The following is a 16,924-nucleotide window of genomic DNA, read 5'->3' on the forward strand; positions in this document are numbered from 1 at the left end:
TTAGAGGTGGGGACACACACATATTTATCTTCAGTAGTACAAGAACTGTCTAGTGCCAACAGGCAAAATGCAAACCCTCAACTAAAATGGTAAGGTGTCCTAGCTGCGTGAGTTACCCTGAAAGAACGGGGAGACAAGTCTCCTTTGTAAAAGAGCAAGGACATCAAACAATCCAGAAGCTGCAGCCTTAGTACATACTACTTTGCATGATGCCATCAAAGCCAGTTCTTGTATTGGCAAAGTTTCTAAAAAAGCCAGTAATTCTATAATTTCTGCTCTAAAGGAAGTGGTGTTAAGTGTTGACACTTGAAATCTAAATGTTTGGTTTCCACACACACATTCACATTTCCCACAACTCTCCCTTTTCCCTCCCCACTGTCACTCCTGTCAACCCACCACAGAAATACTTGGAAGTTTTGAAAAGCATTTTGTCTATTGCACAGTTACTTTCATATCTAGTTCATAACTGTTATATCTTGTTATTACCTTTTCTTAACAGCATTAACCTTTTCAGTTTCTAGTAGTAGAACTACCTGAGCAGTAAAAGTGAAAGGTTTCACATCCATAAAACTGTGTGAAAAAAGAAATAATCATCTCATCACTAATGACATCTATGGGGTGTGTATTTAAAACACTGCAATTCTTGCTCCAGTCCACAGATTTTCCATGTTTTCACCACCACATGTTTTAGGAAGTTGTCTGCTCCAGTATTCACTCAAGACTCCTCCCAGGTAGATCCCAGAGTTGTTGACCTCTTCTTTAGACTCTTGGTGTCCTCTGTGGCAGCCCCAGACTCCTCCAGGGAAGATACCAAACAAGATATTTCATCTTTAGGGGAAGCTCTCTGCTCCAGGATCCACCCGAGATTCCTCCCAGGCAGATCCCAGAGTTTTTGGCCTCCTCTTTAGAATCTTGTTGTCCTGTGTAGCAGCCCCAGACTCCTCCAGGGAAGATACCAAACGAGATTTTTCATCTTTAGCGGAAGCTGTCTGCTCCAGGATCCACCTCAGACTCATCCCAGACAGATCCCAGAGTTTTTGACCACTTCTTTAGGCTCTTGCTATCCCAGATATCAGCCGCAGATTCCTTCAGGGAAGCTCCCTGATAAGATTTGTCACTTTTAGGGGAAGCTGTCTGCTCCAGGATCCACCTCAGACTCCTCCCAGGCAGATCCCAGAATTTTTGACCTCTTCTTTAGACTCTTGGTGTCCTGCGTATCAGCCGCAGATTCCTCCAGGGAAGCTACCAGATAAGATTTTTCACTTTTAGGGGGAGCTCTCTGCTCCTGGATCCAGCTGAGACTCCTCCCAGACAGATCCCAGAGTTTCTGACCGCTTCCTTGGACTCTTGATATCCTGGGTTGCAGCCCCAGACTCCTCCAGGGAAGCTACCCAAGAAAATTTGTCAGCGTTCCAGGAAGCTGTCTGCTCCAGTATCCACCTGAGACTCCTCCCAGGCAGATCCCGGTGGCTTTGACCACTTCTTTAAGCTCTTTATATCCTGGGTAGCAGCCCCAGACTGCTCCAGGGAAGCTACCAAAAGAGGTTTTTCAGCTTTAGGGGAAGCTGTCTGCTCCAGGATCCACCTGAGACTCCTCCCAGGCAGATCCCAGAGTTTCTGACCTCTTCCTTAGACTCTTGATATCCTGTGTAGCAGCCCCAGACTCCTCCAGGGAAGCTACCCAATAGGATTTTTCAGCTTTAGTGTAAGCTGTCTGCTCCAGGATCCACCCGAGACTCGTTCCAGGCACATCCCAGACGTTTTGACCTCTTCCTTAGACTCTTCATATCCTGGGTTGCAGCCCCAGACTCCTCCAGGGAAGCTACCCAAGAAAATTTGTCAGCGTTCCAGGAAGCTGTCTGCTCCAGTATCCACCTGAGACTCCTCCCAGGCAGATCCCGGTGGTTTTGACCACTTCTTTAAGCTCTTTATATCTTGGGTAGCAGCCCCAGACTGCTCCAGGGAAGGTACCAAAAGAGATTTTTCAGCTTTAGGGGAAGCTGTCTGATCCAGTATCTACCTGAGACTCCTCCCAGGCAGATCCCAGAGTTTTTGACCACTTCTTTACACTCTTGGTATCCCAGGTAGCAGCCCCAGATTTCTCCAGGGAAGCTACCTGATAGCAATTTTCAGCTTTAGAGGGATCTGTCTTCTCCAGAATCCAACCGAGTTTCCTACAAGGCAGATTCCAGAGGTTTTGTTTTCTTCTTTAGACTCTTGGTATCCTGTGTAGTAGCCCCAGACTCCTCCAGGGAAGCTACCAAAAGAGATTTTTCTGCTTTAGGGGAAGCTGTCTGATCCAGTATCTACCTGAGACTCCTCCCAGGCAGATTCCAGAGTTTTTGACCTCTTCTTTTGACACTTGGTGTCCTGTGTAGCCACCCCAGACTCCTCCAGGGAAGCTACCAAACAAGGTTTTTCATCTTTAGCGGAAGCTGTCTGCTCCAGTATCACCCAGAGACTCCTCCTAGGCTGATCCCAGAGGTTTTGACCTCTTCTTTAGACTATTGGTGTCCTGGGTATAAGCCCCAGACTTCTCCAGGGAAGCTATCCAAAAAGATTTTTCTGGTTTTAGGAAGCTCTCTGCTCTAGGATCCACGCAAGACTCCTGCCAGGCAGATTCCAGAGTTTTTGACCTCTTCTTTAGAGCCTTGGTATCCTGGGTAGGAGCCCCAGACTCCTCCAGGGAAGCTACCTGATAAGATTTTTCAGCTTTACGGGAAGCTGTCTGCCATCTTTTCTTGGAATAGTCTCTCTTGGTTGTCTCCTTCCTGAACCCTCTCCTTCTCTTTTTGTAGGAATTGTATTCCCATCACCTGGAAGGGCAACAGAAAGAATGTTTTAGCCGCTTGTCGGTAAGCGCAGTGTGTGACACCACATACCTGCATAAATGGGGATAAAATGAATGAAGTGTTTTTCTGCTCTTTGAAACATTCTGGCTTTTCTTGTCAGTAGATTAAACAAGAGGAGAGGAGGGGCAACCTACATAAGAGTTTCTCTCTGTAACAGTAATTGTGATAGTGGCAAACATGGTCCTAGATGATGACAAGTACTTACCTCCCTGCAAACCTCGCTCGGTGCCTTCCAAGGGCAGCAGCTCCTTTTCTTGAGGTGAAGACACAGGTTTTGTTGTTGGTGTTTGGGAGGGTGCCGAATCCTGTAATACTCTCCTAAGTATAGTCCCAGAGGGGAAAAAAAACCACAAATTTTACTATAGAGGCAGCACTGCTGTTTAGGAAAGAGTGACTGAATTAATATTTACCAGATTTGTAGCATATTTCCTTTATCGCTCTTTCCTCTTCCAGATCCTCAGGAGTCTTATGCATGCCGTTAGAAAGAGATGGAGGAAATATTTTTCAAAGATGACAAGGTATGTATACAAAGACCTTCGGCAATTGTTAAGAGTCAAATAATGAATTTCATTTTGGTCACAAGTGTTTTTTTTTTCTGACTGCAACCTCTGGTTCTGTACAGAAAAATGATTCCGTAGTACTAGGTATTTCCAAGTGCAATGGAATTGCAGTTACAACACCTGTGAAAAAGCTACTGTTTATAGATTAGAAATGATTCAAAATAGTCCAAAAATCTTCAGTACTCGTTTTCAAAATAATCCTTCTTTACACCCAAAAGGAAATCTTCTGAGTGAACATGTCACCAGGGAGTGCTTGTCACAAAACCTCTGCCCAGAGGGACTCTCCTGTAATGTCTGCCGGCAGAGCTGGTGAAGGGACTGCTCCTTCTGTGTCTCAGTTAAGGCTACTGAGATGAGCAAAGCCCTGCTTTTTATATTCTTTAAGTTAATGTGCCTTGCTCAGACTGCAGCTGAGTGAGGAAGCGCCAAGAGGCCACCCTGCCTGCCAGCCTGAAGGGTAGGGGCAAAGTGAAAAGCAGCTTGGGGCTGCCTGAGAGCTGGCACAGCAGTTTGCGGGGTGCACGCATGCGAGTAGGTCGATCTCTCACTTTGACTCTCTGGGAATGTGAGATTCATTCCTTCCCTGGGAATCCCTCATCTCTGAGTGAGATACAGTCAATGGTTTCACAGCAATTCTCGAATCTCTCTCTCTATATATATATTTCAAAATATACACAGCTACACTTTCCTTTGAAGTAGTGTTTTGTGTGGATTCCCTTCACGAGATTTAAAAATAACTTGCTGTAATAAAATGAGACTGCCTGCAGGGTTTAGGAAATCCCTTGGACAGCTTAACTAAAGTCCCGCAACTCTCTTTTGTGAACAAACCTGTGACTTCACCTTCAGTGAGGAGCGTGTAAAGCCCCTGTGCCACAGTTTGTTTCCCAGAAAAGAAGTACCGCCTCAGCCTGAAATTTCATCCCCAAATTTTGAGACATTTTGAAGAGTATTTGATGGCCCTCTGAACCATGGATCACATTTTAGACTATTCAGTGTAAGAGAGAGATGCGAATTCTACCACTATTGAAACATACAGCTAGGCATTTCACAGGAGCTGGAAAATGCTGCCTCGCTCAAATCTGGTGACTACCACATCTCACGTTTTGCAGATTAGCTGGAAACTATTTCAAAAACTTGTCAATGACCCTTCTCTAAAAATGGCATGGTTATTACAATCCATGGGTTTGAAGTACCTTGCAAGAGACGAAAATGCCCACTCTGCTTCCTTGTAAAAGAAAGAAAGAAAATATGTACAGTTCTCTTTGTCTTCATCCTCCTCCTCATCCTCTTCATTGTTAAGGTTTATAATGACTGGAGGGTGGACAGGTAGTATAATATTTTCTGGATACTGGAGAGATTTTGGGTGATGGTACGGGTGCAGACTCCCTCCTTGGACCGCCTTTTGCAATGAGGCATCTGCAGAAAAAAACCTTACATTTAGTTTCCTGGGAGGGAACTAGATTGTCAAATCCAGCTTCAGACCAGCAGGTGTAGTTTTGAAATCATTGTTCTATGGAAGGAATCGTTAAATAGAGAGATTGTGCCTTTTGGGCAAAATCTTCTGCAGAGATTAGCACAAGAGGATCTTCCAATTACGGAACATGTGGAAAAACACAGGTACTGACTCCTCGGAACGGACAAATGAGGCACTGCTGAGTAAAGCCTTTTGAAAAGAGGAACGTTTTGATCATTCTATGCCATCTAAAAAAGGCTGTATATCTCTTCCAGCCATGGGATAGATTAGTTTGAGTCCGTAACCTTCTTTCTTCCAATTCCTTTTAAGGCCTTGACAACATAGGGAAACATGTGGTTCATTAACACCTGGGCTGAAGTGAGTAAATGGCTTTAAGTACCCGACCTGGAAAAATACTTTAAGCATGCTGGATAATAGGCAGGCCTGTATCACTTCCCCGTTGTGAAGAATTTAGCAGTGTTAAGCACAGGAATACCCATTTTTAGTTCGTAGATGTTTTTTTTTCTATCAAAACTTTCGATTCCGAACTCTCTTTACTAAGTACAAAATGTAGATTTTGAGAAAGAACAGGAAGTTCTTGAAAATAATTTACACTTAATGAGGAGAAAATCAGAACAGATGTTCTTTTCCTTAGGAATGTGTATCTACCCCTGATGTTTGCAGCAAAACTATTTGGTACTGGGACGGCATTTTCTGAGAGCCAGGAAATAAATGCAACTGACTGAAAAGAAAAATGACGAATACTGGTGAGTCTGTTTGCATGCTTCAAGGTGACCACTTTGCAACTAGAGATGCAATCGGGATTCTCAGCATCCTGTTAAAAATACTGCAATTGGATATGTTTCCCAGGTTAAAAGCAGTAAGATGAAACATGGGCATTTTCTTTTATTCCAGTTGTTGTTGCTGGAAGGATGTTTTCGTGGGTTTACGTACTCTAACGAACAAATTGTTAAGAACGTATTTTTACTCACTGTTACTAGGTGGCAAAAAAAGTCCATTATAGAGCGAGGCTTGCTGTGATGGAAGGGACAAGAGATCTTTAGGCAGCTGGAAGGTCTTCTTTCCCAGAAGCAGGGGATGTTGGTGTACTTCTGCTGCAGGAGAAAACGGTTTTCAGCTCTTGCAAAGGGAACCAAAAAAGGACTAAATGGATTAGTACGCAGTACGCTCCTGTGAACATAGGAGTAAGATTCTGCGGGACCACGCTCTGGTATTGTAGAACAGTTAAAGTTATCTTTAAAGTTCTTTTAAGCTCAGTGGAGCTTTCATGATGCGAAGCTGTTCCTAGGTGAGAAGAGGAGTAAAGCAGTCTACTTCCTGTCCTGCAGACTTTCCACAGTGTGCTGGGAAGACAAAAAATCTAGGAGTCACTTAATTGTCACGTGGCTGAGGTTCCTTGCCTGCACCTTGGGCTAATCTGGTCAATCTCAAAGAAAATCTGCTGTGCAAGTGCAAATCTTACACTCGCACTCTCTTACTGTTGAAGGACATGAGTCCATGGGGGGATAAGAAGTAAGAAAGAAAACCCAGAAAGATTCCCAACAAAAACTGCAGACCTAAAAGTTTGGGAATCGACCCAAACCAGTGGTCAGAGACCACTCTCATTACCATATCGCAGCTCTTTTTAGAGAAGAAAAATAAAAGCCTAATGGGAAAAAGAGAATACCTACGTGAATTTATTTAATTACTGCTGCTTTACTCGTACACAAACCCACACTGCTGCTCTCCCCCTATGGATCGGTGTGTCGCCAGCTAAACTGTCAGCACGATGTAGCTTGCACGACGACAGTCACTTTTGTTAGTTTTACTTTAAATTATTTTTTCTGTATCTCTGTCTAATAGAGGTCACAGATTTGAGTGTCATCTCCGATTTTGCAATTCACTTATCCTGATGAGCTGAGGCATCTTCCTCAAGCACACGATAAACTCATCATTCCAAAGTGGCAAGCGCTCAGGACCGTTACGCTGAACAAACCAAGTCAGGTTTATATCCTGGATATGAACTACATCCCAGCTGAGAGCTGCAAATGCCAGGTTGCCGGTCATTTCTGAATGAGTTTCTGTGTAATGTGTTAAAGGAAAGCAAAGGCACACTTGAAAATACTGGCCTGGTTGAAGGTTGTTTTCACCCAGTTCCAGACATTAACTGCTGGGTCTCAGAGCAGCATCTGCAAAACTTGCCACTGTTGGACTATAGTCAGTACAGCTGGGCCATGCCCTGAGATACGCTGGCGTCTGGAGCCCGAGCCCACCTCCCAGGCATTAACGCCTAAATCCCCGAGACTGGAAGTGGTGCAGTAGAGAAGAGCCCTACGCAAACCCTGGATTTTTAGGAGGTGGAACAGAAATATTTCACTGAAGGGGTAAACCCCTTTTGAAGGACTTTGTTTCAAATAACTGATTTGGCAGAAATTCAGGAAGTCCCTATAAGTAGAAATACTAAACATGGCCTATTTATTCAGAATCAATATAATGTTGATTCAATAAGAAAGGCAAGTTGCATGTTTGATTTGCATGAACTCTTAAACAACAAAGAAAAAATTCTTTGAAGACTATAGGGGACAGCCTGAATAAGGATTAGTTAGCAGACAACGCTTTCAACTGAAAGACAGGAACATTTAAGAGGGGAAAAATGTGAATTTCTTCCCTTGCTTGTTAGCTACATACAGCAAATGAGGTATCCTTTCAAATCCATGTCCATGGCTTCATTACTTTTCCATAAAGGGCCACTATTTCTCAGCAGAACAGTGTTTGAGTCCTTTAGGGAAAGTCTAGAGATAATAAATGGAAGAGATGCAGAAATGTACATCATCATTTGCATGTATTTTGTAGTGTGTCAGGAATATTCTACGTTCCACCTGTCAACATGTAACTTTCTTTGGCTCCAGGAATGTAACATTTTTCAGAGTACGGAGCTGGACATCTTCGAGATGAGCAGAAGGCTCAGCTACCTTGTGCTCAGCACCATGCAACTGGATCAGGCCACGGGTGTCGCCACAAAGTCATGGTCTCAGCACGATTCCCTGCGATACTCAGGCAATTGGAAGATTTACTTGTGAAAATCGGCACGACGGACCGGTGAGATGCTTTGCAGTGTCCCAACCTGTGTGTCCTTGATTCATGCCGGTACCGTGGATTTATCTTCTGCTTCAGAGATAGGTAGGAATACGTAAAGCAGCTCAGGTGGTTAGCTCAGAGTCCCAGCTTCAAGTTCTGCACAAAGATCTTTGGGAAACGAGATGAATCGTGGCAGACTCAGTGCCCATGTTGGATGCAGCATTCAGCCTTCTCTTAGTCATGGGGAAGAGGTGACAAAGTTTGCAGATGATTCTAAACCAGTCAGAATAGTAAAGACTAAGGAGCAGTTGTGAGTAACTGTGAAAGGGCCTCCCAAGAGTCACTTTTGAAGGATCAGTTAAGGCAATTCAATGTAGATAAAAGAAGAGGGATGCATGTGGGAAAGGAGAAACACACACAGCTTTGCATACTTGGGCATGGCACTGAGCTGATTGTTCTAATAACTAGTCCCATGAAAACACAGTTCATTGCTCCCATGGAGTTAAAAAATAAACGACATATTAGGAACCACTAGGACAAGAATGCGGCACGGAGAATCATGACATATTTGCAGTTTGAGTACTGGGTTCTGCTTTGGTTCCTCTCCTCTCAAAATGTAGAAGAAGACAAATTAAATAGCGACGATGGTCTTAAGCCTGTAGTAAAAAGAAATGAATGAAAGTTGACTTTGGAAGTGTATGGCAGAGGCCTGTGACTAGAATGGAAAAGGTGACTTGAGGATATTTTTTCACTTCTTACCTTACAGAAGGAATACGGGGCTAGTGTATGGCAGGTTCACCTCAAGAAAAGGAGGCGGTGGTGACAGCTGCACTGTCATTCTTTGTCACAGGCTGCTGTGAATGCCAAAGATGGCATTTACGTTAGTTCAAAAGGGATTCAACACATACACCCCCCTCAAAAAAAAAAAAACAAACAACAAAAACACGGGCAGACACCTATATTGTTTGAGGATACCTTCAGCTCAGTGTGTATCTGAGCACAGAATCTGAGCAGATTTAATGATTCTTTTAAAAGGGCTTTTCTGTTGGCTTTGAGGCTTTTTAAAGCTGCTTTACATCACAAACTGAATAATAGAGGCTAAGTTTAAAAAAAGGTGGAAAAGATAGGTTACGTTTAACTTCATGATCAGAAGACATTTGGAGCGGTTTATACATCATTTCTGCAGGATTTCTGTGGGATTTCAATGTCTCCTTCGCATCGATTCTGCACATTCATCTCAAAATGAAAACTTCTAATTGAATTTCTTTGAAAAATATGGCAATAGTCAAGTTTGGAAGACATGAGTGGCTCCATCTGTCAGACCCATCACAAGGCTTTGCGGAAGCATTAGTTTACAATACTGATTTATAAATTATTGCCTACGTCTATTTCCCCCCGTGCTTATATGAACTCAGATTGGTCTTCAGGTTGTCTGATTCCTCTGATTCTACATCAGCCCACTGTACATTTTTCACTCCTGAGTTACGCAGAAGTTGTGTTGGGCATTATTGGAGTTTTTCTCCCTGGCTTGAGGAAGGCCTGGTCAATCTGTCACTCCTAACTCCTCTGTAAGCATCACCCTGGTGCTTTTTTGGAACCTCTTCCACAGTTGTGGCTGCAGCAGGATTTCCTGCATGAGGAAGTGCTGCCCACATGGCTCTGGGGCTCCAGGGGCCCTTGGTTGACAGTGAGGCGTGGGGAGCGTGGAAAGGCAGCAGGAGAGGGGAGAGAAAGCAGCACCAGGAGACTGTGTCAGGGAAATCAGAATTTATTTCTTTTTTTTTTCAATTAATGGAAGTTGGAGACCTGCTAGTGGTGCTGGTGGGGTGGCCTCTTGCAGGGCGGAGGAGAGTCTCGGGGGCCGGGGTCCCTCCGCTTTGGGGGGCACCGGTGCCTGCTGCATGAGTGGTCCCTGTCCTGGCCGGGAGCAGAGGGTCTGCGGCTGCAGCCCTGGGCAGAGGGTCCTGCCGCCGCCTCCCCCGTCTCCTCTTGGAGCTGCTCCTGCTCTGCAGGGACGGGCACAGATGGGAGGTGTCTGGGACCCCCACAGAGGGCAGCCTCCAACATGCCAACGTCCTCCTCAATGTCAGCACTTGAAGGGCTTCTGGCGGAGGCCAAGTTGGGGGTGGGAGTCCCCACCTGGGAGCTGCTGCAGCTGGAGCTGCTGGAGCTGGAGCCGGCCGCACGGCTCTCATCCTCCTCCCGATCAGCGCGGGAGCGCAGCAGCCTCTGGGCCTCCTCGCTGCACTGGCGCGCAATGAAGTCGATGACACCACGCACCAGTGGTGCTGCGTGTTCCTTGAGGTAGGCCTGCAGCCTCTGGACCATGAGTTCCTCATCCGGACCGTAGAGGCACAGGCAGTGCAGGATGATGTTCTCTACACTATTCGCCACCCACCACCGTGCCCCATATATTGCCTCCAGCACTTGGCGCAGCCAAGGCCGCACGGGATTGCAGAGACGCTGTTCGCTTTGGAACAGTTCTGCCCAGACCTCGGGCAGGAGGCCACCCACAGTAGCCCTGGCATCTGTCCCCACAGCCCTCCGCTCAGCTGGGGACGGCATCCCATGTGGAGAGGATGGAGGGGATGCCACTGGGGGGCGGGGGCTGTTTTCAGCTGGGCGGTTGGAAGCTCTGCCTTCCTGGCTTCTGTCATGTGGCAACTCTTCAAGGACTCTGATGACGACATAGTCTCTGCAGTCATCGTCTCCCGACATAGGAAACCTGACAGTCTCCATCTGTCTTCTGCACAGAGGGCACTCTGGTTTCATCTTTGCCCAATGGAGGATGCAGCCCAGGCAGAACTGGTGGCCACAGGGCATCGCATCAGCAATGTGATCTCGAGCGTCATGGCAAATGGGGCAGATCCACTCTGTCTTGGTCGCCATGTTTGTGCTCCACAGAGGACTGGGAAGAGCTGAGGATGAGGAGCTGCTCTCCCTCACTGGCACTGGCACTGGCGCTGCCAAAGGGTGTGATGCACTACAAAATGAAGAGAGGCCATGGTCACTCACTGTCCTGGGGAAAGGAAGAGAGTAGGAAGGGAGGGGAAGGGAAGGGAGGGGAGGGGAAGGGAGGGAAGGAGAGGGGAGGGGAGGGGAGAAGAGGAAGAAGCGCCAAGGTCCCTTGAAAATTACACCCTCCCATCTCCCTGAGCCCCACCGCCTGCCCCATGGCCACCCCAGGGGGACGTTTTCCCACACAGCTCACCTGTACTGCTGCCAGCACCCCCTGCGGTGCCCAGCTGCCTGAACCAGGCAGGGCTGGGGAAACACAGGGGATGGCTCTGGGACAGGCACTGAGAGCTGCAGACAGCAGCCCCCAGACCACCACCCAGCACCAGGAGAAGCCTCACTCCACCCTCCAGACCTTGCAGGCACACTCAGCTGGAGTGCAGGCACGAGCCAGACTGGGCTACGCTCTGCCAGTGCCCCAGGGTGAGCAGCGAGGAACGCCATGTCACAGTCTGTTGCTGGTTGACATCACCCTCCACCTCATGGTGACATCACATATTTCAGAAGTCATGTCAATCTGGTGAAGTTCCCAATGACTGGAAAAGGGGAAACATAGCCCCCGTTTTAAAAAGGGAAAAAAAGAAGACCCAGGGAACTACAGGCCAGTCAGTCTCACCTCTATGCCTGGCAAGATCATGGAGCAGATCCTCCTGGCGATTATGCTAAGGCACATGGAAAATAAGGAGGTGATTGGGGACAGCCAACATGGCTTCACGGAGGGCAAATCCTGCCTGACTAATTTGGTGGCCTTCTATGATGAGGTTACAGCATTGGTGGATAGGGGAAGAGCAACTGACATCATCTACCTGGACTTATCCAAAGCATTTGATACTGTCCCACACAACATCCTTGTCTCTAACCTGGAAAGACATGGTTTTGATGGATGGACCACTCGGTGGATAAGGAATTGGCTGAATGGTCGCACTCCAAGAGTTGTGGTCAATGGTCCAATGTCCAAGTGAAGGCCAGTGACGAGTGGTGTTGCTCAGGGGTTGGTACTGGGACCAGTGCTATTTAACATCTTTGTTGGTGACATGGACAGTGGGATCAAGTGCACCCTTAGCATGTTTGCAGATGACACCAAGTTGCATGGTGTTGTGGACACGCTGGAGGGAAGGGATGCCATCCAGAGGGACCTCAACAGGCTTGAGAGGTGGGCCTGTGAGAATCATAGAATCATAGAATCATTAGGGCTGGAAGGGACCTTCAAAGGTCATCTAGTCCAACCCCTCTGCAAGGAACAGGGATATCTCCAACTAGATCAGGTTGCTCAGGGCCTCATCCAACCGGGCCTTGAACGTCTCCAGGGATGGAGCATGAGGCACAGGAACAGGTTGCCCAGAGAAGCTGTAGATGCCCCATCCCTGGAAGTGTTTAAGGCCAGGTTGGATGAGGCTTTGGGCAACCTGGTGTAGTGGAGGGTGTCCCTGCCCGTGGCAGGGGAGTTGGAACTAGATGATCTTTGAGGTCCCTTCCAACCCTAACCATTCTATGATTCTATGATCACAACGGGCCGTCTGCCTCCGCGCACTCCCACGTCTGCACACACATCTGGGGCTACTGCAGCAACACTCTCCGCTCCCTCACTTCACCTGCATCTTCTGCTCACCTTCACTGTTTCATGCCAGTCACCAAGGCCTTGGCTGTGTCTGCCATTCAGCCCCGTCAGGTGCCCTTTGACTTCCCTTTCTCCAGTCCAGCCTTCTGTGGGAAAATGACTGAAATTGGAGGGGAATGGGAGAATATTGTTCCCTGGAATTCAGCTAATATTAGAGCAGCTCTGACGTGAAGCACAGCTGCTGCTCCCAGGAACAAACAAGGCCTCAATATCCTTGAAATGGGGAGTAGAGTGATACGAAGGTATCATGGCTCATCCCTGTTATCAGGGATGGGAGGCGCCTGGTAAAGATAACCATAAAAATGCCATCAAGGGAAGTGAATCACAACCGCTGCCTCAGCAGTGATGGCAAAATTGTGTCCTTCAGCTACGAAGTCACACCTCCACCCGCCTCCGAGCTGCGACCACCCCTCAAATGAGCAATTTACACCAATCCTAATAAAGTTATGTATGACTAGAGTCACTCGAGCTCCACCTAAAAGATATGAAAAAAGTATAAAATGGCAGCAAACAAAGGGGACGTTAGGGAGAAGCCCCCCCCATTGGAACGTCTGGGATCAGTCGACGGGCTGAACCTCTCTTCTCCCCCCCATAGGGACGCCTATTGGTAAGAACTCTGGGTTATGTGCACTTACTTATTTACTTACTAACATCTTGCTAGCTATTTAGTATAATCACTGACAGTAATTGTTTTATATTATCACTGCAGTATTTCAATTAGAGTTGTTTTGTAGTCAGTCACTATCACCGGCTATCCTCGAACCTGTATTCTGTCACAAATAAAATATATATGTATGTTTCCGGAAACTTTTGAATTATTATAAGGAGTTGACCCATAGTACTACTAGTGACGATCCCTTAATAAGTGGGCGAATCACCCTCCAATTCACTGAGCTGCCAAGGGAAGGCAGGGGGAGTCAGACCCAAGGGTCTCGCCTGACTTGGGAGCTAATAGGCTGGTCTTTTGACCTCAAAACGTGACACCTTCTACCAAAAGAAACAACTCAGCCCTTTTTACTTTTTTCCCCACTGGTCCCAACTTGGCTACTTCTTGATCCGAGATTTGATAGCACAGAAGCAGAGGGACGTGGCTAGAATGAGGAGCTAAATCAGGCACATGTGCGTGGACCTAAGTTTACACGATTTTGGCTAATGGAGGTGAGCAATATCTGCATGCCATTTAAAAAAACAAGCCACAAACAAAACCCACGAGTCCATGCAGAGAGCTGTTAACAACTGTTGCGATACACCTAAACGTGGCTCTGTGGGCTCCAGTTTTGGAATGTATTTTGACCGACGTGTAACCTCGGCACAAATTCCAGTCCCTCTTTGTTGCCTATGGGGAGCTTCAATCTCTTGCTAATGGTGAAAGGTCGAATACTCTAAGTGTGCATTAGGTGGCAGCATGTTTTCTGAAGAATCAGGAAATGTCAGTATGAGGCAAGGGAAAATGCGTTATACAGCTGAAGAAAGCATGTCATAGTTTTGACGGTACGAGGGGTAAGATGTGTAAGTTTATTTGGATTTCGGAGTTTGCAGCTACATGTGCAGACGGACAGGTGTGTGGCGCTACCTGCTGTTCTGAGGATATTATGATCTTAGCATGGTTATATTTTTTCCAACAAATGTCATCTAAAAAATTATGATTTAAGGTTAGGATTTTTAAATCTTGCTTCTACATGAAGCATATTCTGATGTTGCGCAACCAATACAGAAAACTGGATTAACTGAAACCCCTTTGTTCTCTTGTGGCTTTTCGGCTTTTGTGGGTGTTGCTGGTTTTGTTGCTTTTAGCAGGATTCTAAGGAAAAAAATCCTGCAAGTATTACCTTACGTTGAGTGACTTGGGTATAATATTCAAGCAATAAAATCTGACTGTGAGGCATTGATTTTCCTTTTCATTTCACCCAAGGGGAATTAATCCCATTGCGAGTCCAACAGATTTCTTTCACTGAATAGAAATGTTCGAGTTCAAAAATATCTTTATTTTGTGATTTTCGACCCAAAGGACAGCAAAACACTTTGTACCTGCTGTATTGGAGAAAATTCAGGGACTTTTGAAGTGGAAGGCAGCAGTTGTAGCCAAAACAACCACCTAACAGCTTAGGATTTCAAAAGACTTTAATTAAAGTTCAGGCCAGAATTCAATTATGTGAATTAAAGCTTTGAAAATTCAATCTAAAAAAAAAAAAAAACCAAAACAAACCAAAACAGCAAAACAAACTCTTTACTTTTTTAACGAAAATGCATCTTGAAAATTGTTTTTCTATTTTGAAGGCTTTTCATAACTTAACTTTTTTCTACCATGGTGGAAAATTCCTACTATTATTCATGTGAAGAAAAATATGCCAAGGGAAGCACAGCTCCTTTGGGTTTTTTTGAAATTAGGGTTCAGCTGGAAAAGAGAAATAGAAGAAAGGTACCCAGTACGGCACACATTTAGTTGATTGTTAGCTACTAAGATGTCTGTTTCTAAAGAAAGTTTGGAGCGTTTCAAACAGCATCGGGTTGTTTTACTGGATCGTTCACGTGTAACATGACTTGGATTTTATCAGTAGCCTGGTGGTCGGAGGCTGATGAAGCTCTTACAGTGCTCTGTGTACCAGACTCCACGTCGAAAAGAAACTTTGCCTGGAGAAAGAGAAAGGCTCTTTGCCTGCTAAGGTGGGCGCTCGGGATGGCCACTTGGAAGTCACCAGAAGAAAGGAGAGAAAGTGAAGCAGGAGGAAGTTCAGTCTGCCCCTCACTTTTGAGTGACAACACTTTTCCAAAAATGTACACAAGAGATCTCTTATCCCTGGCATAAAGGTCACTGGGGAATTTTCCAGAGTAGTTTTTTCTCAGCAAAACTGTGAGATTTCAGGAGGTGAGAATTTCACCCATAACAATGTGACGTCCGTTTCCTTCCTGAGGCTGAACACTCACAGAGGCTTCAATAGCTCTTTCCCTTCTGCAGTTACGCATTTTTCCCCAATTTTCTATGAATAAAAAATTCTGTTTGCCTGGAATTCGTCCCTTCTTCATCAAGCAGGAAGATCAAATATTTCAGGCTCTTAACCCCAACGTCTTTATACAGGAACAGGAGTTCACTGCTTTGGGGAAAAAAAACAAAAATATGAAAGGGAATTAAGTTTAAAGATAAAACCCCAGAAGACAATTTTCTTGAATTCTTCACTAATTCCCTAGTTCTTTGCTGGTTTTAGCTGGTTAAGTGTTCTTTTGCTGTCAACCAATTACGTAATCTTTCACTTCTGGGCACACAGCCTTCTCATTTTCTCTAACTGATAAAGGCTGCTGTCTTCTACTCATTAGCATTTAAAGCTGTTCTTCTAGCAGGCTATTCTATTATTTCTTAAGTATCTACTAAATGTTTTAATTAAAGGCCCATTCTTCTTCTGAAACTTGCAAGCTATCTTGCCACTTGTTGCTCTCTGAAAACAGATACTCTCTGGCTGTTGTTACAAACGCAGGATTCCTTATGAATCTTTTTATTGCAGCTGCACCTGGAAGCAACTAGTAACCTCTGCCAAGGATAAGAACCTACTGTACTTTGTGGCAGTGTCTGTATGGACACACATCTTCTAGAACCAGTGACAGTGTTTTTTCAGCCAGAAAAAACCATTTTCAGCCAGAAAACAGAGCGCTTGCTGTGTCGCACAGGCTCAGCGTTCACCGTGGCCTGCTTGCCCTTATTGCTGCTGAAGTAGCATCATCTCTAGAAAGAGCCACGGGATTTTTTTCTGTATAGAACCAGCGATATGCCTTAAAACCCAAGGTGTCTGTTGGGAGATATGGGGGAGATGTAGCTTGTATTATTGCCTAGTTCAGTTTGCATGAGACCTGCAATGAAGTCACTTACAGTATTAGTGATGGAAAAAATGAATCACTTTGTTCAGGTGTTTCATTTAGTGGCTTTCAGAAGAACAAAGCGAAGAAGTACTTTCCCTGGCTAATGTTTCAATGTAAAGAGCCATATGTAAGTTTTAAACTAAGACTGATGTTATATATTAGCCAGTGTCAGTGTTTTACTCAGGCCGTTCACCAAGGGTATATATTCCAAAGCAGTGTGATAAAGGCTCTGACTCAGGCCATGGATCTTTCCTCCTTTTATCCCAGGTTGACAGCAATGGGATGTGAAGCATAGTGAATCTTTTAAGGATATTAACTTTAAATTCATGTAGCATTAAGACAAAGCCATCCTCTTTAAAGTGGGACGACAGCTTTGCAGGAAGAGTATGCGTCATCCCAGTCACTACTTTTATGGGTATCAGTAGTTTATGTGAAATAATGAAGATAACGCTGGCAAATACTCCCAGTGGCATTTTTCACATCAGAAGTGCTTAATGGT

General features: G+C 45.5%; 1 protein-coding gene across 1 annotated transcript; it reads right to left on the reverse strand.

Moving 5' to 3' along the window:
* Positions 1 to 9,752: 9,752 nt before the first annotated feature.
* On the reverse strand, positions 9,753 to 10,832 carry LOC147526414 (E3 ubiquitin-protein ligase Topors-like). The gene has a single exon (XM_086629946.1). The coding sequence runs from the start codon at positions 10,830 to 10,832 to the stop codon at positions 9,753 to 9,755; it is 1,080 nt and encodes a 359-aa protein (XP_086486072.1).
* Positions 10,833 to 16,924: the final 6,092 nt, after the last annotated feature.

The sequence above is a fragment of the Tauraco erythrolophus genome, chromosome Z (genome assembly GCF_009769465.1).
Source record: "Tauraco erythrolophus isolate bTauEry1 chromosome Z, bTauEry1.pri, whole genome shotgun sequence".
NCBI lineage: Eukaryota > Metazoa > Chordata > Aves > Musophagiformes > Musophagidae > Tauraco > Tauraco erythrolophus.

Coding starts and splice junctions, on each gene's coding strand:
- LOC147526414 (XM_086629946.1), bottom strand. CDS start 10,832: ATGGCGACCAAGACAGAGTGGATCTGCCCCATTTGCCATGACGCTCGA.